The sequence below is a fragment of the Malurus melanocephalus genome, unplaced genomic scaffold, assembly GCF_030028575.1.
Source record: "Malurus melanocephalus ecotype Western Australia unplaced genomic scaffold, MMel_1.1 scaffold_387, whole genome shotgun sequence".
Taxonomy (NCBI): domain Eukaryota; kingdom Metazoa; phylum Chordata; class Aves; order Passeriformes; family Maluridae; genus Malurus; species Malurus melanocephalus.
Window position 1 is genome coordinate 157,794 of NW_026623619.1, and position 26,680 is coordinate 184,473.

General features: G+C 38.3%; 1 protein-coding gene across 8 annotated transcripts in view; it reads left to right on the forward strand.

The window, feature by feature from the left end:
- The window catches only part of PCGF3 (polycomb group ring finger 3), a 56,328-nt gene that overhangs the window by 11,511 nt on the left and 18,137 nt on the right, over window positions 1-26,680 (forward strand). For 2 of the 8 annotated variants that reach the window (XM_057379103.1, XM_057379105.1), the window contains exons 2-3: window positions 16,197-16,239; window positions 24,589-24,706. In XM_057379103.1, coding sequence (XP_057235086.1) covers window positions 24,598-24,706 — 109 coding nt within the window. In that variant the 5' untranslated portion in view covers window positions 16,197-16,239; window positions 24,589-24,597. Of the gene's footprint in view, window positions 1-16,196; window positions 16,240-17,902; window positions 17,969-21,831; window positions 21,895-24,569; window positions 24,707-26,680 lie in introns of those variants that run through there. The other 6 variants (XM_057379101.1, XM_057379107.1, XM_057379102.1 and 3 more) reach the window with 5 other exon arrangements.

A 26,680-nucleotide genomic window follows, 5' to 3' on the forward strand; every position in this document is an offset into this window, starting at 1 on the left:
TCAATATATATGAACATATATATCAATATATATGTTCATATATATTCAGAATATATGAAACATAACATAACATATGTTAGAGACATGGCTGGTGAAATCTAGTTATTAATGTCTTCTGATACTTTCTTCTGGTGCTGTCTGCTAGTTCTAATGAAAACAGCACCTGATTGGTGAAAAGTTGTAAAGGTAAAAAAAAAAACCTTTTAAGATGGTTGGGTTAGTAGTTTAGGGCTCTTCTTTATGTTCCTGTTCTGATATAATATGATAAAAGTGGTATGTTCAGCATGTCAAAATAAGCTTAGAGCTTAAAAGCTGGAGTTTTACTGTATTGGAAGAACATGCTTTTGTGCTTATTGCATGAGTGTAGGAGTTTTTTGCCTGGTCTTTATAGTCCTCCTTTGTTCAAACTACTATTTTTCTATTTCCTTTCTGTTACCCGTTAATGTGTCCATTTCTTTTCTAATTCCTCTGAACAATGCCACCTTCTACTAAGAGCCTATATACTTTTGCCACTCTAARTAGCAGTCTTTATTTTAAGCTGTTTATATTGAAAGCTGTTGTTTAAGTGCAGTTTACTTAGGTACAAAGGAAAGAGTAGTAGAGTGAGTTGTTGAGGTTGCTGGTTTTCCCCCTGCATTTGTAGTGCTTATTCATTGCCGTTGATTCGGCAGAGGACAGATGAGCCTAAGGGATTTTTGCACAGCTGAGGAATAGTGTCTCACATTTTTCAGACAGTTCTGTTGCTCAGTTGCAGGCTGATGGAAATGGCTTTTGGACCTTCAGCACTGCCTTTGAAGGGAAGTATGTTACATATAATGAGTGGTACCTGAATGAAAGAATTAACCATGAGAAACACATGTGYAGCTCAAGACTTGTGGGGCTTACACTGAAGAAGGGTGTATTAGAATAGGAGCCACTGCTGCTTCATGACAAGTGCACTCTCACTAATAAATGACGATTTTTTCCTGGTATATTATTGTACTTGAGATGATTGACAAGTGTGGCTTTATCCCAACTGTTAATGGGTTAATGTATCATTAAAATAATTTGTATGTCTCCTTGTTAAAAAAGGGAAGCTTTTAATAGTGTATTCTAGCGTATTTTTAACAAGGAGAAATGTTCAAGTCTTTGTAAATAACACATAAAAGCCTCTTGTGGTTTAACCCCAGCCATCAGCCAAATAGATCCCTGCATTATYGACACGGTTCAATGCTTCCAAAACACAGCCCCACACTAGCCACCTTCAGGAGAGTTAGCGCTACCCCATCCAAAACCAGCAGATTCCACTCATTCCATACCATTTACGTCATGCTCATGTCCCACACTATTCAGTACAAGCTCGTTAACCACCATCCCCCGTCCCACCCTTTGATAAAATACCCGGAYGTCATCCCCTTAGTCTGTGGACCACCCCTGCAAATGTTCACAAAATGTCCTTTGAGTTCATTTAGTCCATGACTTTGTGCTCTGTGTGTTACGGTAATCACTCACAAGAGGAGAGGTGGTGTGTTGCGTGGAATTACTAGACACCAAAGCCAAGCTCAGGTGCGCTTGGACTCCTTGTAAGGCTTCTCCTCCATTGGTTTGAGTGGTTCCTATTATATATATTCCTGTAAGATACAACTGGAATTATGSATTGTAATGATTTAATGGTTTATCTGTTACAATCTCTGCATCTGCTCCTTTTGGATTCATAAGGTTTAATATTGCAATGAACTCCTCTTCTTGGAGGAGTCCCCAGCCTGGCTGCAGCAAGGGGTTCCTGCTAGAGTCCACCATTGATGTAGACCACATCACAGTCATCCATGGGCTGCCGAGACACTGCCTGCTTCACCATGGTCTTCACCAGAGGCTGTGGTGGCATTTCTGCTCCCCCCAYTTCAATTGGGACCCCACTTATAGGAGACAGGTGTTCTTGAATTTGTCCAACATGAGTCCTTGCCGTGGGCTGCAGTTCTTCACAAAACTAATCCACTATGGGTCCCTTGTGGAGTCACAGGTCCTGCCAGCAAACCTGTTCCAGCATAGGCTTCTCACAGGGTTGCAGCCTCCTTAAGGCATCTATATCTCTAGCAGGGGCTTCTACTTGGAACGCAGGTGGATCGATCCTCCATCATGGAAGCATTCACATGTCACAGTTCTTTCAAGTTCTGACTGAAGTTCAGCTGTTAGCACAGCAGCACAGAAAACAGCAATACCCTGGCCATTGGCCAGCCCAGGCACATCAACATGGTGTTATCAAAGTATTCCTAGGTACAATTTAGTAAGGTGAGAAGCAGCGCAGAACTACAGCAGTACGGAAAGCAGTGAAAGCAAAAAGCAAGCACTGGCAAGCACTAGACTCTTGATAGGTCAGGAAAGGTAGCCCCATGGCAAGTACAGGAGGCTGCTGTTTACCAGCTAAACAGCACTAACATCTATGTATTTAGTCTAATATATCCCARTGGAATCTGTCATAATCTTGAACCCTTTGTGGCCCATGTCTGATGCAGAAAAGGACTGTCACASTTTAACCAAGCCCCCGTGCAGCTGCTTACCCACTCCCTCAGAGCAGGATGGAAGAGAGAATCTGAAGGACATACTCTAAAAGGACTCATGGGTTGAGATAATGACATGCTARCAGGGAAAGCTAAAGCTGTGCACAGAAGCAGAGAAAACAAGAATTAATTTACCACTTTCCATGGGCAGTTGCTCAGCCATCTCCAGGAAAAGGGCCCCATCACATGTAACTGTCACTTGGGAAGACAAACGCCATCATGCCAAATGTCTCCTCTCTTTCTCCCCTCCACTTCATATGCAGAGCATGATGTCACTTTAGCAATTATATTTGTTTTGAGGGATGAGAAAAAAATGGAAAATGCTTGCGAAATGGAAGACTCCAGGTTAAGAATTGAGAGAATCAAATACTAAAAGATACAGAGGACTGAACAGCTGTAGATGGAAATAAAAATAGCTTCTGTGCTCTACTGGTTAAAATTCTGCTATAATGTTTAATGTGAAATAAGTAATGCAGATTRTCAGGCTTCTTTTCACATTGTCGGATGTGAGGATTTTGTCTGGGGTAAGAAAGCTGCAACAGCAAGAGTTCAAAGGAGACTGAGTGTGTTATATCATTGCTGCAATTTATATTTGAAAGAGGTGAATCTCAGCATAATGGGAGAAGTGGGTAGAGTGCATCTCAAAGTCATCCCAGGCTTTCAGGAGCAAAAGAAAATTTTGCAAGGCTCCTTTATAATTTGATTTGTATGATACATGGATAGCTAACTTCATGAAGGTTACTGTCTTTATATTTAAATCCACAAACAGTCCCGAACACCTGGTTACCATTTGCAGGTTATGGGACAATTCTAGCAACATTTGTGCATCTTCTGTTGTAGCAGCGCAGTGGCAATTATTGGATAGGTTGGCTAAGTTGAAAGTGCTACTGACTAAAATTTTTCACCAAAGGATACATAGTTTCTCAGGTGCTTTAAATCTTTTGATTAATTAAGTGCTGCTATCTGGGCTTAATCTACATGGGAGTGTGAAAAAGTGATTGCTTTTTCAGCTGAATTGTAGCACCTTCCTACTTCTTACCTGCTGGTAGCTTCTGGTCTCATTACAGATTTCTATTTTGAAAGCTGGTCTTTAACTAGTCTGCCAGTGTACCTGGACCAGAAAGTGGAGGCAGGTGACTGAAAACCTGAATTTTTAAGGGCCTTTTAATTAATGTCAAGAGGAGTTGTCTTATGACAAATAGATGAAGATTCTTCTTCTCTTTTTCAGAAACAGTTGATAGAGAAAATTGTTTCTGCTAGAGATCTGTGACCACCTCAGATGAAAGATATAAAAATCCTAGTACTGAGTTTATCATACTTACTTACTATACATATTTTTCACGTCTTTGTTAGTAACTGGTTGATTTCTGGGGTTGTAGAATTTTTTTATGTGACTTGTTTTTATTGTAAGATTAGGATTTTTCAACAATGCAAGTAAAAACATAGATATGTAAGTGGAAGGAGGAAGGCACAGATTACCAAAGCTTAAACATTTTGAGGGGTTGATCGTATAGGTCCTTGAGATTTCTTGTCTCTTGATGGTAAACTTTGCAAACCCTGGTTTTCTTGCCTGGATGGATCCAGAGCAATCAATTTAAATGTACATCATCAGTTCAAATGACAACTAAAAGTCATTTGGTGTTTTGAGTTGCCCATCTGCTCTGCAGAGGTCTTTGTAATGAACATTACAGTCTGTTTCAGCTGTGGTTAAGACCTTCAGTTACTTTCTCTGAAGTGCATGATATTAAAAATTAAAAAAAAAAGTGATGTGACATCAGGTAGTAAAATCTCACTGAAAAGTTTTTTTTTCTTCATAATAATCAGGACTSGTTTTGATCTCAGTTTTAATTACTRGAAGCCAAGGATCTGTTAGTCTGCTCTTGGTCTGTGTGAAACAAAGTGCCTTTTTAATTACGTGTAGTTTAAATCTCTAAATTCTCAACAAGGAGGAAGTTGAAACATATTCTTCCAGTGTATGACAAATGTGCCCATAACATTTTGTCAAGATTTTTTTCTGGGATAGCACTCAAGAGTAGTCTTTTCTTCAGAAGCCTCCTGCATCTAGCAGTGATTTTGATTTCTAATAATGAACCAGATTTTATTTAGTGAAGGTCATAATGGTGTTCGTTACAGAAAATAAGTTCACTTCTGCAATAATGCTTTGTTTTTATCATATTTTTAAAGACTTTAAGACCTTTTACACTTTCAGGATTGCTTCCCAGTTTTATCCAGGCTTGTAAGTGCATGTTGATTCAAAATGATCTTGTGCCCTCAGCACTAAAAAAGGAAATAGCAGAATGTAAAGAGTAATTTGAATGTAATTAAATCAGTGATTCTTTGTCAGAAATTGGAAAATGTTTAGTAGGATAAAATCTGGCCAGACAGATGTTTTTATTCAAGCTATGTTTCAGAGAATTTTATCTGTTTATTCTTCTGTGTCCTGGTATTTGTTACTTTATTCTCAGGACTGTGTCAAGACCCTGTCATGAGCATCTCATGGTCTGAACAACTAAGCATGTTTTAATTGGAAGAATGGTCTGGAAAGCACCTAAATTAAGAGTTTTGAAGGAAGTGGTTTCACAGGCTGTGGAGCCAAGCTAGTGGTATTTTGCTGCCAAACGAAATTCAGTTTTTGCTGTGCAGTTCATCGTCTTTGCTCAAGCATTCTCAARTTCTCCATTAACATTCTTCTGAATAAGTAAATTTAGCAGTCCAGCAGAAGACCATCCACAGATTTGAGTAATTCCCAAAGCATCCCATAGCACTGCCTGTCTGGAAAATACTGTTTTAATGTGACTCTATTAGGAGATGCTTTGAACAATATAGTGGTGAAATTCTAAAGTTTTGCTAGTAAAGACAGCTGGATATCAGTTAAGAAAACATTTTAATGTATTTACATTATTAATGTAAAGTGCAATAGAATTTTTTTCTTGCAAGGAATTCTACTGACAATGTAATTTATAAAAGATTTTCTAAGCAAAGGTTTCATTAACTAAATAGTATTTTGAATGTATGCCTTACTAGTCTATATGGTACTTTGTGCACATATAGGTATTATACAGTAAACTGCAAATACAGAAGTCCGTTTGATTTAAAAAAGCTCCAAAATGAAAACAAAGAATAACTGATATTTTAGAACTTTGAGACCGTTAGATCACCTTTTCTAGTTAGATTATATTACAAATGTCTTAGATTCTCTTAGGTTTTCTATTACCAAATGAAACATGTGCTTTGAGGCAGTGTTTCCTCATTTTCCTATTGTAGCGTTTCTCTGTTGATGCTGCAGCTGCCTAACCCATACAAGAAWGAGTTCAAAATGGCTCACATTACTATGACATGATTTCAGATAGATATATTTAATGCTTGCTGTGAGTGAAAGCAACTGTGTGAAAATGGTTTTTGCGAAGAGAAAAATATTGGCTGAGCTGAAATACAAACTGTAGGTGCTTGCACATSACAGAGTTTTAAAAACCATGCCCTCCCTACTGACAGATGAGTGCAAAAGTTACAAAGGATAATTCTTTTTCCCTTGAGTCTATGTTTAATACCTTCTTTTTTTCTGGAAATGGTACTCAGTCTGTTGGGGTGTGTTAAAGAAGGGCATAAAATTCTTGGTAATAAAATTTCTTCCAATTTCTAAGTGGACTTAATAGCGTAATAACTGACATTATAGTTAAATACACATCCCTAATTTCAGTGATACTGAGTGCAAGCACAGCAGCCAAAAACAGTACAGGACATCAAGTTTTAAAGGGGTTTGGTTGTTTTCAAAACCTTTTTGCCTTGCCTTTTCTTTCCCTCTGGTTTTGTGCTGCTGACCCCTGCTCTGCTCACTACATTACTTGTCTCASAGACTAAAAGGGATGAATGATTTGGAAGGCTGGAGTTGAAAATGAGAGAATCCCATTTCCCTTAGCAGCTGGCACTGTAGGTACAACAAAACTTAGAAGTTTTTGTGCTATTGCAGCTTCATATGCTATCAGTCTGAGTCCCAGATATACTGCTACTCATTTTGGATCTTTTGGCAGACACTTTTCTTCCCAAGATGAAGAAATTCGGTAGTACTTGACAAGTTTGGAATTCTGATCCTAGTGATTAGTGCCTCATGCTAATGCAGTTCAATATGTTGCATCTGAAATTTGTCTGGTTAGCTAGGTGTCTCCTAGTGCCTGGTGTAGAAAATGTTAGTGTGGAAAAAGCATGTCTAAATTATAGAAATTCACAATACTAAATAGCCTATATTTTTGTGGTAGTATGCTTACTGCCATTTTAAATGTCATTCAAGAAACCTTGAAAAGTTAATCACCTTTTATTTTCCTTTGTTAAGGTTTAAAGACTAGCTTTATGATATTAACACATAAGACCAACACAATTTAGGAACACTGACTTTGGATTTAGGAACACAATTTAGGAACACAATTTAGGAACATGACCATGCTGCCTTTGAGATGACTACTTGTAGACAAAATAGTGAACCAGTATATAAACAAACAGAAGAGCTCCAAACCCTAGTATCCCAATACTGTTCAGTAAAATAATGGGAAAAAAATTAGCCACTCTGAAAGTACTCTGTGAATTGGATTAATCTTGTGYTTTGTACATTTTTTGCTAGATACAGGAATATATGGTCTTCATAATTTATATTTCTTCTCTAGGATGAATGTTTTTTCCAGAAGCCAGCTTATTTTTAAAATTATTTTTAATTTTTTTTTTTAAATCCTATTCATGTTGTAACAGCAGCAGTCTTTTGGATTAGTTTCAATAAGTTGAATATTGATTTTGAGCTAAGACATCATTTCACACTAAAATCTGTATTGTAACATATAAGCTAAACTTAGAGCAGTATAACTGCACTCATGGTAGCTTTTTAAGTTAATACTCYGATTGAAAGAAAACTGAAAGAATATATTAATAATTTTGTATAAYATATTACTTTATGTTCATTATCCTGTTTTATTTCTGATAAGAAATGCCTGCCATCTGTTGCCACTTGAAAAGCTTCCTATTGATGCATTAGGAGAATGTGATCTCTTCCACAATAACACTTCCAGTGTGTCTTGGGTGGATRTAATACATCCCCTGTCTGACTCTAAGAAATGTTGAAGCAGTGGAAAATGTGGAGGAGGAAGGATATGGGGAATAACACAGTGGGACTGACAGTTGTGATGGTAGGTGGGAAGCAATCAAGTAAGTAGGCCAGGTTGCATTTAATGAGTATGTACATGTTCCTTACTTTAAAAATCTTCCATTCTCTTATTTTTCACTCTTGCTGCACTTCTTCCTMAACAGAACCTTTCAAAATGCCAGCTCTGATTTAGTATTGGTGCTTTATGCATATTAATATAAGGCAATTTTTAATCATCATTGCTTGGTGTCAGGAAAACCTTAGTCTTGAATTTGCGCTGTTTGCTTTTGCCTTCAGAGCTGAAGGCAGCTAATGCCAAAATCTGCCTCTGGCTTTGTATAGAGAAGCAGGATGCTTAATTTCTCTGCTCTATTGAATTCCCATTTATACATTTTAAATGCACTTCCATTTTCTTTCCTCATGACACAGTCCTGCAACAAAACTCTGCAGTGGGTTTCTGTAATAAAGATTTGGAAAAATTTGCAGAGGTTACAGGTGGTCTTTCTGAGAAGGGTTTAATAATGGTTGTGCTACAAGTCAGAGTGCTGGGCATGACATAATTTGCATTTGTTTTTTTGCAGTTGGCCTACTGAGAAGAAAATGCACATTAATTGTTGTTTTCCTGAGTTTGCTGTGACCTTGCTGTACCAAAGGCTCCATCTCAGAGAAACTGTAAAAGCCTGAAACACTGTGTGGATCATTTAGTTAACTTCTCTTTTATCTCCACCATTTCCCATTGTCTTTAAGTAAACAAACAAGGTGCCTATTACACTTTCTGCATTATCTGAAGTATAACAGTATTACAGTTATTTAGTGACATTTTTTGAAGCCCTCCTAAAACTATTTCTTAGATAATTTATGCATGTGGTTTCTTTCAGTCCAGCCCTCTCAGTCCAGATGTGACAGGTGAATATAGGAACTACAGAGGGTTTTTTYACTTGCACTGTGTTAGCTTCTGATTGTGATAACCCTTTCTGATACTTGGCCCAGTTTCATGCCATTCTTCTTCAATGTGTTCATCTGGAATTGAACAGTATTTATGAAGAGGCTTTACTAGTGACTTACATTGCACTTATGGCAGACTGTGGCTATTGAAGTTGGCCCATGATACATTGTGGGTTAATCTGTGTCTGATTATGGCTGCAGTAAATATTGTTAAAGTTTAAAGATTGTGCTTTCACCTGTTTGGATAGAAGGCATTGTCCATCTGTCCATGGGGAGTTTTTATACTGCTAAGTCTTGGCAATTATGTGTCCAAATCTATAATGAATCCAATGAAACTCAGCATTTACTGAAAATAAAGTATGAGTCTCAGTGCAGGGTTTATGTCTTTCTTCTTTGAAAGATTATGTTATCTGTTGGTGAAGATGTAGATGTGTTTTTAGAATTAAATAGTTTGTGTAACAGCTCTCTAATCTTGCCATTTTTTCTGACAAAGAGGTGTTTATTGTGTTTAGTTGGCTTTATTGGAGGAATARCAGTTGGTTACTGACTTGATTTTCAACATATTGTCCTTAATTTAGTGCTTTATGAGCATCTGTTGTCAAATGAAAATTTAAAGAACACTAACCTTGATAATTTGGGTATTTGTGTATCTCTTTGGCTGCAAACACATTGATGGATCAATTTTGCAGCCATTTTTAGCTAAAATTCAAGAGGTAGTTGCTTGACTATTCAGGACTCTAATACAGTCAATTAATTTCAATAAGGACTCCTAATCTAAGCAATGTATTATTTAGAGAACATATTTAAGTAAAATATTACATTAAAATGTCATTGTATTCAACCCTGGTATTAAACACATGTCTAGTAACTGAGATTTTTAAGATAGTTGCCAAACTGAGATGGAATGCCTCTTGTTGTTATTGTTGTTTGTATATATATATATATGGTTTTGTGTGTGTGCGGTTAAATTTATTTTTAATATATTTAACATTGTAATAGTACTTCTGTCTTGTGAATTTTCTAAGAAAGTTAATTCCTGTGACAGCTGGTAGGAGGTGGTGTTTTATGTTCCTCATTTCACTCTTCAAATTGAAATGACAGAAAATGTTATCAAAATTTGTGTGAAGGGGTGTGGGACCCAGTTTTGAGTCACTCAGGCACTTACTCTTCAACTCCGTTGCTATTTTTCCTGCCTTAATGAAATCCATTTTGTCTTCATTATGTCTTTTACTAATGACATGTAAGACAGATTTTTTTAACATCTTTGCTGTTGTGACAGTTTACTGCAGGGCCTATTTAATTTTCTCTGGACAGAAACAGGTGTTTTATGGAGAAGTACCAGACAGATCAGTCTCTCATTTTACCGTAAAAGTGTGTGGTGTGAATAAAGAGTAGATGGGTAGATTTAATGCTATTATGTCTTGATTATTGCTTCTACTTTATCTCAAATATTTATGTCAATTTTTACATGTCATTTACTATCAGTGCTGTCTTTCACTGTACATGGAAATGAATGAAATCTGTGTAAAAGTGACTGTGTTTGGCATGAACATTTCTTAAGCCACCCTAGTGCAGCTATTAATAATGATATAAATATAACTCAAGTAGTTTCTCTAACCAGTTAGTCAAGTCTCCTCAAAAAAAGAGCCAAGCTCTCTTAAGTGTAATAGATTAATGAAATGAATACTATATGGTCACTTTCAAGGATGTTTTTTCATGAAAGTGGTRTGATACTGAAGACTTTCTGTTTGGTATTACCCGATAGCTGATGATACTCTTAATCATGATCCAAGTTCTCTAAAATAACATGGCAAACTAAATTTCAAATAAGTTGGCTAAAGATACTATTATCTGGGCTTTGCTTGCTTGTCTACTCTTTGTCTTTTGATCATGAATAAATTGAAAACATAAGAGCAATGTGAAATGGATAGTAAATAGTAAGAATTTCTAGCTTAAAAATCTGTCTAGCATAAAGCTCATCACTGAATCAGTCTTGGGTAGCAATATTGAAGATCAAGTTATACTCACTATGTACAGAAAATTTTACTATATAGTGAAATTTTGTAGTATTCATACAGAGCTACTTTGGGTTGCCAGGTGGTTGCAGGGAGGGAGAAAAAAACATTTCACTCGTTTGTTTAGTTCCAGAACGAAAAAATAGACATTTATAAAGTGAAATCAGCAAAATTTCAAAGCCTTTTCAGTTACCAACTCATGTAGTCRCTTTAAAACTAGGATAATAAGCTTTGATCTTTTAAAAAATCCTCTCCAATACTCTTRTGGTGATAGTAATGGTCTTGTATTAATTAAAATTTTTAATGTGTCTGTTTCAAGGATGCTTTTTTTTTCTTAAACTGTGCTTAAAACTAAAATAACTAATAAACTAATTTATTTAAAACKAAAATAAACTTAGACTTGGGGTGTATTTCAGGGAGAAAGATATGATAGTCTAGATGGAGCATTAGGTACTGGTCCAGTTGTTTTTCTCCTATCACCTTCCGTTTGCTTAGTTGTGTGACTCAGGCTTTGTGAATGGTTTTTGTAAGGAGTGTTGTTGAAAGCAGTACCTCTGACACAAGCCTGCAATAATACGAGATACTGGGAAGAAATCTCTAACTTTCCTGTGTCTTAAAAGTTTTATCTGCTAAAGAAAGTTCCTGTTCTATTAAGATACAGTGAGTTAATGTTAACAGTGACTTAACGTTAAGTCTCAGCATGGCCACCCACCTTGTCTTCCCCAAGTATTGGGATATGTAAAAACAAAATCGGTTTTGATATTATCTTGCTCTAGAAAGTGACTTTCTAGTCATTTCATGAAAGGTAAGTACATTCTGGTAACTTTTATATAGGCCTTGTATTGACCTAGTTTTTAATCTTGATTGACTGAYCTGATCTCCTTCAGTGACAAGGTGACGTGCTTAGTGGCTGAAGGATAGGCTCATGTTGTTTATATGGACTTTAGTTGAGCCTTTGGCACCGTTTCCCACAGTATTCTGTAAAAACTGGCTGTTMAGGACTTGGACGGGTGCAGTCTTTGCTGCGTAAAAAGCTGGCTGGTTAGCCAAACCTAGAGACTGGTGGAAAATGGAGTTAAATCCCACTGGCCATTAGWCACAGGTGGTATTCCTAAGTGGTCAGTATTGGGACCAGTTCTGTTTAATATCTTTATCAATTACCTGTATCAGGGTATCAGGTGCCCCTTCACTCAGCCTGCGGATAACACCAGGCTTTGTGGGAATGTTGATCTGGAGAACAGGAAAGCTCTGCAGAGGGATCTGGAAARCTGGATTGATGGGCTGAGGCCAGTGGTATGGGACTGAACAARGGCTGGGGGCAAAGCAGCTGGAAAGCTTCTCAGTAGAAAAGGACCTTGGGTGCTGGCTGGMAGCAGCTGAACATGAGCCAGGAGTGTGCCCAAGTAGCCAAGAGGGCCAATGGCATCCTTGCTAGTCAGCTGGACTAGGGGAGTGATTGTTCCCCTATTCTTGGCACTGGTGAGGCCACACTTCGAGCTCTGTGTCCAGTTCTGGGCCCCTGACTTCAAAAAGAACATTGAGGTGCTGGAGCAAATGCAGAGAAGGTCAAGGGAGTTCCTGGGGAGGTATCTGGAGCACAAGTCCTGTGAGGACAAGCTAAGGGAGCCAAAGTTGTTCAGTCTGGAGAAATGGAGGCTTGGGGAGACCTTCTCACTTTCCCCCTGAGAGAGGAGGCTGTAGCCAGATGTGGGTCAGTCTCTTCTCCCAGGTAGCAAGTGATACAAGAAGAGGAAGTGGCCTCTGTGAGGTTTAGGTTGGATATTAGGAAAAATTTCWGTGCCGAAATAGTGGTCAGGCATTAGACCAGGCTTTCCAGGGCCTGGTTAGAACCCTGAAGGTATTTAAAAAAAGTGTACATGTGGCACTAAGGGACATGGTTTATTGATGGATTTGGCCGAATCCATAGTGCCAGCAATTGCAGTAAWGTGAGTGAGTGCTACTGATGGTCCAGCCAAGCTCGCCAGCATGGACAAGCATGTGTGTATCTTCAAGGGGGAGAGGGAAACAGCTGACCGTTGGATGGTCAAGCCGGTCTGGCTGGCTGCCAGAGACACAGCAGGTTCTGGAAATCTCCATGGTGAGATTGCAGGTGAATGTGTTAATGTGTTGTTTCAATTTATTTTTCTCTGTTTCAGGGCAGAGTTGGTTTTTTTTTTTCCTGTGTTCAGTTACGGTAACAGCCCCCTGCTTTATTGCAGGTAGAGTACTGGTGCCATCTGGTGGTACTAATACATTCCCAGGAATGAGAAAAACGACTTGTTAGGAATTCCACTGAGATGTGAGAAATTGCTGGCACAATACTAAGAATTCATAGATATATTTGCTGCCTTAGAATGTAATTATGCTGTTGAATTAATTCATAAAAAAGCTGTATGTGTACTCATAGCTAGACTTGCTGGAGCAAATTTAAATCTTTAACCTATTTCTTTMTGCTCAACAGAAAGGTTTGTTTCTGGTAATTTTTCAGTGAGGCAGTGCWTTGCAAACACCAGATAAAAGAATTTTTTTTAGCTTACAATATTTTAAAACTCGCTTTGAAACACAGATTATCTTCTGTTCCTGCATTTTGCTAAACCCAGCACAGACTTCTCAAGGCTAATGATTGAAGTCACTGTGCTCTTTTTTAAAGTGGTTGATACATTGCTTCAAAATAAAAGTTCAACWACACACACCTCACAGCAGTTGCAATAAACAACTTCTGTGTTTGAAGCCAAAGCAAGCAACAACAAATGTTGTTTCCTTTATCCTTCCATCTAATGAAAAGGTGTCCGACATCTAAAGTTGTTTGCCAGAGGTAATATCCTCATCCTGCTTTAGAATACTATACAGGCTGTATCGGCATTGCTAGGAATGAAAGTAGGACTATGACTGCTTCCTCAATTCTCTTGAAGTAAATTTCTGTCTGATAAATATCTTGCTCTACAATGGAAAAACTTGCAAAAGAGGAAGGCACTTTATTTTAAGCTGAGGCTTTTAAATGAATTTATTTTAGCCATTATTCTTCATCTGTTGCAGGTCAACGCATTATTCTRATAAGCTACTCTTAAATTAATTTACTTACGGAAGAGAAGTCTCTGTTCAGTAATTAAAAACTTCTGTCTTTCTATTGCAACCAATTAGAATAACTAGCTATTTTTGTCTTAATCCATCCAGTTGAAGAAGACAAATTCTTGTGCTTGTATTTTTTCATAATCTCTGACCTCATGACCATAAAACACCTTACTTGCATTGTGATGGAAACGTGAATTAGACTTAGTTCTAATAACTAACTGCATTAGTTCTCTTTACATGGTTATGCTTACAGTGTCAGGAGCCATTTTTTTMTTCTATCTTAATGGAAAAGGTGTTTCCAGGCCTGTTCAGCTACTACAAATTGTAGAATTAGAACCAGCTATTAAAATTGGACATATAGAATAGTGTTTAGAAATTGATTGCTAATATTTAAATTATTATTTAAAAAGTAAATTTATAAATATTTATTGGTCATCTTTGAGAATAGTGAAACTGATTGCATAGCAAGGGCTGTATTTTGTCTCCACACTTCAATTCAGCTCACTGAAAATCTGGGTTTGTCTACTGAGTGTCACCAGTGTTCAGCTAATCGCAAAAGTGAGAAGCTTGTGCCTGATATAAGCCAGATATAAGCATCAGATTTGAAAATATTCACCGTGAGTTTTGATCTGAATAAAGTTCCATTATTGTCATGCTTTGTTGTTAGAGCTGTGCTTTTCACCTGTCTTTGTGAATTTGGGTACATCTTCCACGTGCATTTCAGCTTCAGTGCTGTATGACTTTAGTACTTTTCAGTAATGATTTAGCAAAATTGTTATTATTTTCTACTTTTAGCTGTTTGCTGCAGGCTTTCCTCACTGTGAGCATTATACTTCTGTTTTTTAATGAAGTGATGTTATTGTGCTGTATATCAGCGAAAGAAAAATATGTATGCTTATCCTGTTAAAAYAGAGAAAGGTTGTAATGGTTTGTAAATCTGTCAGGCAGTCGCTTCACTTCTGGATTTGTACCTGGTAAGAATAACTTTCTGTTTTGCTTTACAAAGCTAGGTGGTACAAACAAGAATTACACTTGAGAAATCCTTCAAAGAAAATACTAGTATTCATTTTTGACTTATTAAGGATCAATAGAGTGATGCACTTGCCTGGTGTCCAGCAGCCATCTAGATCTAAAAAGGAACTGAATTTCCCTTCTTTAAGCTTTCTTGGTGCATCATGATCATCCTGTAACTAGAACATGAAGAATACAATGATAATTTAGGATGAACTTGGTTGCATTGTTTTTCTTCACAAATTGAGTGCCACATCCTTCTTCCAGATGAGCCAAAGTGTAATCTTGTTCTCTTCCATCAGCAGTGAGGGAAAATGCATGACAATTCCTCTTGAAAGACTTTTGCTAGAGTGTACATTGTGATGTGCTTTTGGAGTGGTGAGCCTCTGAGGTGGTTTCTGTAGAAGCAGTGTCACTGCTTTCTTCTCCCCATTTTGCTGCAKAAATAGGTCTTTTAAGTGACGAATGTCTTACGGAGTTTATTCTACCATATGAGAGGCTTGCTGTCCTCAATGGATTTTATTTTTTTTGTGAATTCCAACAAAAGATCATCTCCTGCAACTCTGCATTATTTTCAGTTAATAGTAATTTTTTACTTTCAATTCAATCAATGAAGTTCACAGTGGAACTGCAAGGAGATTTTTATTGGCATTGTTATGAAATTTTTGTCTAGTGCTATCATTAATATCTTGTTTTCTCACTGTTTTTATAATTCCCTTAGCAGTATAACAGCAAAGTCATGTCCTGTAGGCTATGCCTTTGATTCTTTGGAGCAGTAAGATTGAACCAGTAGTACTCTTTACCTGTCCATGTAACATCTAAATCTTCCCTGTGTGGATCAGTGTGAAAAATTGCTTCTTCTGTCAAACTTAAGTATTCATATGAGCTTGTATCACCTTCAGCCAGAGAATAAAGGTCTTCTTTTTTGTGTTTTTTAAAATACAATTTTATTCTGGTAAATACATAGAGATTCTGGAAATATTAATTACTTCCTTGAAAGCATTTTTGGAAGATTAAGATACAAAGAGCAGATTACTTAAAAATACATCTTGAAGACTCAGAATGCTGCTGATCTGAATGTGCAGGGTCAATTAAAAATACTTTCTTTTCCTACTGATTTGCTAGTGCATAGTTTATGCTTATTTATTRGTTATTTCTGGGTCATTTTTAAAAGTAATTAATTACTTTTTTATATCGCCATCACATAGTAACAGAACTTATTAGTTTTTTGGAGCAATTTTCCTTGTCTTAAGTGTGTTCTTTTGTAGGAGACTGTGTTAAATCTTTTTTTCTTTCTYTTTTCTAAGGATCAAATTTTGATTTTTTTCCCCCCTTTTTTTGCTTACAAGTGCCCCTGCTCCACTCTTATCTTAAATTAATATAGATACTTGAACACTTAGGTGAATTTGGTGAGCTGAGTATTTCTTTGTGGCAGCTGTATTTTGAGGAATTTTGGATGTTAACTTTCAGACTATTCTTCTGTCTTTTCAGGTCTCTGGATGGCAGACTCTGAAAAGAAATGCTGTTTTAAGAGGTATGCCTCATGTAGGCCAAAACATTCTGGACTAGCGTCTTTATAAATTGTAAGGCTGCACTTCTGAGGAGTCCTTCCTCTGATCTTATCTGTAATCTTGCATTAGGAATAGTTTCAGTGCTGACATCTCACTGAAAGGTGAAAATTGGTACACAGATATGCAGGTTTGTCTTATCAGTAACACAGTTTTAGTAGARAGGTCTGTAATGTATTGCTTAACCTTCTGCTTGATCACCTTGAAGAGAGCATTGTCCTTGTGGATGAAATGGATGAAGCATGAACAAAACGAGTTGACACTCTGAAATGTGCATAGCCCCTTCTGACCTCTCCTGACTGTGTGTGTGTGTGTGGCGTAGTTTGTTTGCTTGTTTTTTTAATTGGGAGCGTAGTGCAGATGCCTTTGTAAATGTTTTTACTCCCTTTTTGCTATGTTGCAAGACTTCCAGACACTGAGACACTGACACCATACCAGCCATGTGGTTTAAAATAATCTCAGCTGGAACCAAGATGAAGAAATACTAATATTTTTGCAAATGATCTCTTTTTCTTTCATGTTAGCTGAATGTTTGGAACATATTCTGTGTTTGTTTGGGATTTCATGTTCCAGCACTGAAAGAAACTGTCTCTCCTCTTTCCATTGTTGGTATGTTGTTTCTGAATAATCAATTGCTTGGCAGCTTTTAAGACAACAGTCTCTTCAAAACAGAATTCTTCTACCACTTCTATCCATTTCAGTATTCCTAAGTGGTAGATGTTAGAAATGTTGGCTTTGTCTTTGTAAGAGACAGATTGGTCTGAGTAATTTCTTTTCGTAACAGTTTTAAAGAGGATCTTTGAATTCTTTTTAGACTCTCCAGAGGGTTACCTATTTTCTACAGCAGTACAGTGCTGATTTGTTTAGTTCTGACTTTAAAGTAATAAGTAGGATGAAGTACTAACAACTTGGGTTAAATGTGGCTCTTCAGCTATTGACCAAGATTTTAATGTTGCTCTTTTTTATGCAGTGTTTACAAAAGTCTTAAAGAAAGCCATGCTAAGAATTAGGGAAGATGTAATTGCTATTTTCAACACAACCTCTGGAAAGAAATCAAAATGAGCACTTCTCTGCTCTTGGAGATGCACACTTGTAGGATGAGAGGCATTGTAGCCAAGTTGCAATGCAAGAGATTCCTGTGAGACAGTAGGAGCATTTTTTGCCAGTGAGAGTGGTCAAGCCCTGGACAGGTTGCCCAGAGAGGCTGTGGAATCTCCATTTTTTCAGTTTTCTGAGTGAAACAGGAATAGGCCCACGGTAATGCCATTGAAGTGGCCCTGCTTTGACTGCAAGGTTCGATTACAGTGGCTTGGAGAGGTTACTCTATTCTATCCACAGCATTTTCTATTGAATCTCTGTGATGTGCTGAAGGCACACTTTTTGCATTTTACATTTCTTGTAAACACAGTTGAGTCTCAGGTTGGTGTGTTTTATTGCAGGTCTTTTTTGGGTGGGTTTTTGTTTGTGGCTTGTTTGTTTGTTTTGGTGTTTGCTTTTTTTCTGTGGGTTCGGTTTGTGTTTTGGTTTTTTGTTTGTTTGTTTGGGTTTGGTTTGGGGTTTTTTTGGTTAGCTGGTGAGTTGAGTTTTGTGATTATAGAACTGATAAGTTCTTACTTCTTACTATTCCAGTAACATGGTTATGAGGGAGAAGAACCATGCTTTGGCCTCAGTGTTCACTTGTTAACTAAGTAAAAAGTAAGACTCTTTAATTTTTTTAATCAAATGTCACTGTTCATTCAGTTTTCACGACTGAGAATTTCAGAGTTCTCTACATTAAAGTTTGAGATTACTTGCTGTTGTAGGTTACTATTTGAGCTGTAAGTCTCAGACAAAAAACAAAGAATTTAATTTAGAAGAATTAAGGATTTTCTGTGTTATAGAGGTTTGCCTTTCTTGGCTTTGGCTTTCTAACAGCTAAATTAAGGTATGGTATTTGCTGTTGCCTGCTAACTGCTATGGGAGTTTAGCTGGAAAACTGAGGTTTGCAGTATTCAAATGAGCCATTAGGTTCGAATAGTATATTGTAAATGTTCAGAATCTGGTCTGTCCTCTAAATTTGCCTKCTTTTGTATAGAATTTCACTTTCTGTGACAGTTCTGTTTCTCAACTTGACTGTGATACTGGGAAAGATTGAGAAGTTCTTCAGCGAGCATCTTCTGTACAGTGATTGATGGGTCACATTACAAAATAAGACAAAAGCAAATAGTGTCTTTTAGAGGTTTGCTATTCATACTGAATCCTGCACACTCTAGCGAGTTGATAAAGTCTGTAAAAAAAAAGAAGCATCGATTGGGAGATACCTTCTTGCCTACAAATATTTTTTTTTTTTAAATCGAAAAAGAAATGTATCACCCTAGGCTGTGCTTTGGAAAAATAAACTTATTGTCTCCTCCTATTATTGTTTTAAGGTGGTGTGTGTGACTTTAACATCAACCTAATTCTGTTTTCTTTTTACAGCAGCCAGTTTTAGGTATTGAGCTCATGAGAACTTCATTGAGTTGGTGTCTTTGATTTTGACAGAGTTGCAGTCATGAGCAGCCTAAGATCAGTCAATATAGGAAGAAGCTCAGCTTGTTTATTACATGGATAGGCAAAGGTGGTGTGATAGTGTGCTAAGTTCATAGGATCATATTAGAAAAGACATCAGGAGATCATGTCTGTCATGGGATCTAGTTACCTGTAATAGGACCTGAGGGAATGGCATGACCCTGTGTCAAYGGAAATTTAGGTTAGACTCTTCTCCAGAGGGTGGCTGGACCCTGGAACAGGGTCCCCAGGAAAGTGGTCACAGCACCATGTTGACGGAGTTTGAGAAGCATTTGGACAATGCTCTCAGGCACATGGTGGGATTGTCMGGGATGTCCTATGCAGGGCCAGGATTTGGACTTGACAATTCTATGGGTCTCTTCCAACTCAGGATATATGTAATCCACCTATTCAAAGCAGAGTAAACTGAGGCCCGACCAAGTGGCTCAATGTGTTATCCAGATGTCCGTCTGTGCTTTTAAGCTGCACAGTTGCTTGAGAATGTGTATTTAGAGATGGACGTTTAGTCTTCTGTGGTTTTTGTTTTTAAGGTTTTGTTTTGGAAGCATGTGAATTATTTTTAGTGCTTTTTTTCAGCATATCACTGTTTGAGGGATGGGAAGATAAATTCTGTGAAAGGGACCACCTGGAATTCAGATTTGAAAAAATACCCCTTTTTCAAAAGGGAAGATGTTTAAGGGAGACCTGTATTTGTCTAGAAAACAGGAAAATAGTTCGGATTCCTAGTCAAACTTCATGTTTTGAATGTTGCGTAGTCTTGCTGTTTAGTTTAGTAGTTTGTATGAGATTGTTGACATGGATTAATTGCATATGCAGAATCTGTCAGTAGTCTAAGCAGAATTATGTCGCTTCCTTCAGAATTCTTCAGAGAAGTCCAGCATTTCTGTCGCATTCCAACCGTGGGGAACTGTGAGGAGTTCTTTTAAGATGGATGGCCGAGAACGAAATTAAGTCAACCAAGACAAACTTTGTATCTGAGAACCKTTTATTGGTAATAAGTAGTTGCCCACTAAAGGGGGCTGGAAAAGWMAGCAAAGAAGGGAAAATGGAAAAGGAATGGGGAGAGGGAGAAAGGAGACAGAGGGAGAAAGCGGGCGTTGGCACCAGTAGCATTGGGGTGTGCCATTGATGTCCATGTGATGGGGATGAGCGCACTGCTGCCGGAGGGAGAGCAGCTCGGGGAGAGGAGCGGCTCCCCCCGGCCACGAGCTGCTGGACACTCAGTGGGTGGACACTTGGGCAGGTCCAGGACCCTGGGTGGGGTCAAAGCAAGGATCGCAGTGGTGGGAGAGGTCAGAGGCAGGCAGGTGGCTCAGGGAGGACAGCGGAGGCTGGGTCAGGCTAAGAAGTGGAGCAAAGCAGATGCTGCACTCGAGGCTTGGAGGGCAGCCATTGTCCTGCTARGTGTCCAGCAGGAGGGAAGGCAGGTACATGGGGGCGAGYGAGAGCTGGCGAGGRCAGAATCCAGGCAGGCTGGAGCTGGGGCAAAAAGGACCCCTCAGCAGCAAGCCCACCAGCAGTAAGCAACAAAGAGAGAGCGAGCCACAGGAACAGGAAAGCCCAACCGCACATGCACGCAGAAAGACCCCCCCCCAAAGCTCATGGCGCAGTTGATTTTTATACCCCCTGGCTCCTCCCAAAGTCTGCCTGCTGAGCAGGAAATCATTGGTCCAGTCCAGTCTTCTTACACTGTCCATTGATGGAGTCCTTCCACCTCTGATTGGGGAAATGTCTCTGGGGAGAGCAGTGTCTCCAGGCTGCCCATGTGAAGTGTTGCCAGGCAAAATCCCCCCAGAGACAAGGCTTCACCCATCTCCTGGTTGCCTCCTGTGCTCTCCCTYCCCCACATGCCTCTGACAAGCAGTGTTGAGGCAAACCAAGATTAAAATGGCTCCTCACAACTTCATAAACTTGCTTTACTTGTTTTATGTTACTACATGTTGATGTGGTAAAAGTAGATCCTTGAGAGTGCTGCCTAAATAATAGAAACAGATGCTGAGACATCAGAAGAGCATTGAGATTTTGTCAAGAGGTGTGTTGTCTTGCATTCATGGGAGCCCAGCAGTTTAAAGAAATCCTGATTTGGTGTTCAGTTTTGTGTGTGATAAAATCACTATTTGCATGTCTGATAAACTCAAACTGAATTTTTCAGGTTAATTAGGCTGATGTAAAATCTTAAATATTTGAGAAATATTTTAAAAATGAATTTTTTACTCTTAATGTTAAAATAACAAGTAGTCTTTGTAACAAGATGRAGTTAAGATGACATAGAAATAGGATTTAGCATATCATTTATGATATGCTTGTTAGCATCAATGTCTTGGGAATATTTTGTTCCTTCTACTTGCTTTTAATCTCCAGATCTAATACACTTTTTTTTTTCTCCTACACCAGTGTACTTCAGATTATATGTGGTTGCTTAAAAGATATGTTTTGTGTGAGGTATTTTGGTGGGGTGATAACGACCTGTCTGTCTTATATGATGCAAGTGATGCTTAACTTCTGTTTGGCAGTAGTCTGTAGAAATGTGGGTATCTTGGAGTGCTGTCCCAAGAGCAGATGTATGGTTCAGATAGACTAGTACCTGTTCTGCGCTGATAGTTAACACATTCCATATAGGAACATGAAAGATATACTGTATTARCCGTCAATCCACATGGAGAATTTCTTCTTAAGCATTGTGAATGGAAGCTTAGCTTTGTATTTTGTGGTATGACTGTATAATTTTCAAATGCAGTAATAATGAGGAAATAAAAGTTGGTGATAAAATTTGCAATTATGTTATATACTTTGCTCTRAAGTGGTGCAGGTCAGGCAGGTGATAAATGTGGAATTACTTTACATAATGTGGAATTACTTATGTTTTTAATTAGTTGCTGTGATTAATGAACTTAATTTCTTCTATGAGGCTGTAACATTAGTTGGTCTGTTGTTTTTGTTTTTTGGTTTTTTTTTTTTTTTTTTTTTTTTTTTTTTTTTTTTTCTAAAAATTTTTTTTTATTTCCCTCTAGGAAGCAATTCAAGTTTTCTGCAAAGTCTGAGTATTTATGTTATCTGACTGAACTGACATCTTGGTAATATGCCATTTTTTTTGCAAGCTTCTCTCTACCTTTATAAATAGAAAGTGGTCTGGCCTCTTTTGAATTTTATTTTTATTAATTTTAAAATTTTTAATAAATCCTCTTGTTGTAACAGATCGACTGTTTTGAAAAACAAGAGAGGCTTGCCTCTCATCTGCTTCTGAGACTGGAGGACATGGGTCACAATTGCACAAAATGCATGCTTAAAGTCTGACACTGAGAGCTTGCTTATAGACCTTAAAAGTTACATTGTTTATTGGAAATTCAAGGTGTGTTAAAAGTACCACATCTGGATCTCTGCATGAGCAGAGAAGAGATGCTTCCTCTGTTTTAGTAGCTGCAAGAAAGCAGCATGGGACAGGCCTTCTGGAGGAATCTTGCACTGTAGATTTTATCATGTTTTGAAACTGAGGTGCCTATTGCCCTGGAAAAACCTGTTGCCTTTCCATTGCTTTTTCCAATTGTTCTTATTTCCAGTCCTTTAAACATCTAGTGAGAGAGACTTTCTGTTCTCCTTGAAAGGTGTATGAAATTTTCATAAGGTTGATTTGATTAGGCTTGTTCTGGGTATTCTAGAAGATACTTATTTTTCCAGTGCCGAAATGTGTATGATCTTTTTCCTGTTAAGTTGGCGAAGTGTGTATTATTCTTGCTATCCTCTTCTTTTTGGTGGTTTTTTTTTTTTTTTTTTTTTTTTAATTGGCACAATGGGCTTTATTTTTATTTGGTATTATTTTTGCCGCTTCTGTGTGGTTCAGTCACTGTTCTCATAGTATACCCCATCTGAATGGTTTTTTAATTTGTTGAAGGTTCTTGTAGTGGCAGTTTTTATCTCTACTGTAGTGAGAATAAGTGGTGATTTTTTTTTTTTTTTTTTTTTTTTTTTTAGAAAATAAACAATTTCACATTCACTGTTAAATCTTTGGCTCTTCTGCCTTAGTGCTTGGATTCTGTCTGTGGTGATCCTGAACACCTTCCTCTGAATTCCTGCCTAGACAAGTAACTAGACCTGTACTCATACTGACTTTCTCAGGGTCTGTGTAGGCTAATTACTCTTTTGCCTGTCATAAGTTGTGTTTTCTAGTGTGCTGACTTTCTGTTTAACTGTGGCTTGAGGCTATCCCTTGAACGCTTCTTGAAGTGATGTTGAATAGCTCCTCTTCAGCACCATAGAAATGTACATACCTCAAGCAATAGCTTGTAACTGATGACCTCATGCACTAACTTGCAGGGATTTAATGTTCATCTTAATGTGTTTTCAGAGAGTTAAAAAATAATTCTGCAGTTTGGAATAGTAATACAGTTTCAGAGTGTAGGTTCTGACCTATTTTGTTGACTGCAAAACCAAGCTTCTCTTTTATTCTTTTGTAATGGGTAGTCACTAGGTATTTAAATAAATGTTAAGTACTGTAAAGTAAGTGTGATTTTTTTCCTCCCCCCACCATTTACTTCTTAACCATGGGAACTGGAAGTTTTTCCTAGTAATTTTTGTATAAGACAATGAAGATTTTAATATGTGGATGTTGGATGTGCTTTTCCATAGTTTCTAGTGGAACATAAGGTATTCGTCTGCACTGGAATAGTCCATATTGGCATAGAAGTTTGCCTTTTGAAGTTCTTTTTTCTTAGTACCACTTCATTGAACATAGGAGAAAAAAAATGTGACAAAATTAAAGATAAGACAAACTTATTGTGGTATTTCTATGTGAAATTTGGGAAACGTGTCATCATTCAAATTCTGAAATGTTTTCCAAACTAAGCTAGATGAAAACCAGTATTTGTAAGCTAGGGAGACTACCATTTCCTTTAAGGAAAAACAGAGTAATTTGGTGATTTCTGCAGTGTGGGAACAGAATGCAGTAGGTTGTAAGCAAGTATAGTCTGCTAGATTAATTAACYAGAATGCTTTCAAGTTATGGTAACAGCGCAATTTTTGAAAACATAATACAGCTGTGTTTAAAAGATAACTTTTTTTTTTGTTATTGTGTGGTGTTTTCTTGCTAAGCAGTTGGGGTTACTGCAACAGAAGTTAAACAAGATTTTTAATTTTTGATTTCTAATTTTTCTTCCTTTTAAAGGTGCTTGTGCTATCCCAGGCTCAAAAGAAAGGAATAATGTCTAGTTTGAGTTAGTACAATAAACTGCAACTCTGCCAATGAAATTATTTTCATCTGTAATGTAGTCTTGATTTACTTGTTTAAATAAAAGGGATTCCAGGAGGTTTACTTTCCAGCCCCATTACTCAGAGACAGAAAACTAGGCTTTCACAAGGCAAACACTTAAGGGTATGGTTAAATCTAATAGTTGATTTGACTTTTCAACTGTCAAAACACTTTTGATCCTGAAATTACTTTGAGGATTTTCTTCCTTCATATTTTTGTGAGTTTTCTGGCATTCCTAGACTGAATATGATGACTGAAGTTACCAGGATATTAGGGTTTCACCTTAAGTCTGAATCCCTTGGTTGGTAGTGGAACTACTAGTAGCCAGAAGAGCTGTTTTTTATGCTCTTGCAGTACTGACTTACAAACCCCATTTATGTGGGGTTTACGTTGTTTTGCTTCTGTGAAGTGACATAAAAATTAATGTCATGCATGCATTAAAACATGCATGTACATTATATGAAAGTCTAAAGCTGTGTTAATACTAGTTAATCATTTATTCCCTAATGATATGTCTCTTCCACAGACACCAAAGATGCTAACAAGAAAGATTAAGCTTTGGGACATCAATGCCCATATAACCTGTCGTCTGTGCAATGGATACCTGATTGATGCTACTACTGTAACAGAATGCTTGCATACCTGTAAGTAGAAATATTCTTAAGTCAAAGTTGCTGGTTTGTTTTTTTTTTTTTTTTTTTTTGATATGCAGCATGTTGAAATTTGAAATATCTATTGTGCATCAACCAAAGTAGCATTTGTTTTACTAGACACAGCTTTTTTAACAGTTGATTTACAACAAAGCAAATGAAGGGATCATTAAAGCTGTACTGCATAAACTTGAAGCCATATATCATTGGTGGTAATGTAAATATTCAAGAATGCAGCCTGTCTTCCTCGTGAAGGAATGTAGAATATCTAATTCTCTCTTCYGTGACAGTTGATGTAGCATATGTTCTCCACCTGGAACCTTTCAGATGTCTCTTTCTCTCCTGTTCCTCTGCAGAAAGCAGAATAGTTTATCGATCAAGAATTAGTATGTTGTATTGTACCCTAGAAATAAGTTTGTATTCCAAAATACTATGATAAGGTAGTTGTTTGTTGTTAAGTTGCTTTGGGAATTTTTATGTTCATGTAAGTGAAGCATGACCAATACCTGGCAATGCATTCCATGTTTTAAAATTATTCTGWCACAATATTTATGTTTATTCTGATCAAACTAGTATATTGTTTATTTAGGTTAATTACTTACAGTCCTAAATTTTTTGGAAGGCAATTATTTTGTGACTGTGTCTCATCATAAAACAAAAAGTTTCAGCAGATTTCTTCCTTACCTAATATGTCTGACARAAGGGAAATGCAAGGCTATTAATTTGTCAGTGATTCGTTTTTTATATTTCATTTAGAAGTTCTTTTTATCAGCTTTAATGAATTTGTTCTATTTGTCACACTTAGTCTCTTTTTGGGTCTCCTCATAGCATCTGGGATCCAAGATCCAAGTAGAGCCAAGAACCATAGAATGGTTCATTAAACTAGTATCTAGATCCAATCCCCTGGCCATGGRCAGGGTTACCATCTACTTGATCAGGTTGCTCAAATCCCCATCTAGCCTGGCCTTAGATACTGTGTTRGTTTTGCTTGGCTCAGTTTTTGGAAATGGGGGGGCTAAAAAGATGGCTCCTGTGAGAAGCTTCTGGAGGCTTCCACCATGTCCAGCAGAGCCAAWTGCTGWTGGCTCTGAGGATGATGGACATGCCACTGACCAAACCTGGGCCAACTGGAGATGGTGGTTACACCTCTGTGAAAACATATTTAAGAAGAAATCAAAACAAAGGGGTGACACAAAGGTTTGTCAGTGGAGGAGGCTAAGAAGTATGTGAGGGAATGCAGACACCAAGGTCAGTGGAGAAGGAGGGGGAGGAGCTGCTCCAGGCACCGGAGCTGGGATTCCTTTGCAGGCCGTGGTGGCAACCATGGTGGAGCAGGCTGTCCCCCTGCAGCCCATGGTGACCATGGTGGTGCAGGCTGTCCCCACGGTGACCATGGTGGAGCAGGCTGTCCCCCTGCAGCCCACAGTGACCATGGTGGAGCAGGCTGTCACCCTGCAGCCCATGAGGTCCACAGAGGGTGCAGGAGCCACCCGCAGCCCGTGGAGGAGGGAGGTCCCCACGCCGGAGCGGGTGGATGCTGGGAAGGGGCTGTGTCCAGCATGGAGCCATGGAGAGAGAGGCCTTGCTCCCGAGATGTAACAGCCTGGCCTTGGGCCTGCACCCAGGGGACGAGGGACCCCACGGTGCAGCAGTTTTGGGATGACTGTCTGCCCGTGGGGGGACTCACGCTGCAGCAGATGTGTGTGGACTGCTGCTCGTGAGAGTGGAACCGCACCGGAGAGGTTCTCAGAGAACTGTCTCCCGTGGGAGGGACCCCACGGCAACGCAAGGGAAGGACTCCTCTCCCTCAGCAGCTGCAGAGGATCCGGTGATGAACTGACCAACCCCACACCTTGAACTGACCAACCCCACACCCTTAACTGACCAACCCCACACTGACCAACCCCACACCCTGAACTGACCAACCCCACACCCTGAACTGACCAACCCCACACCCTGAACTGACCA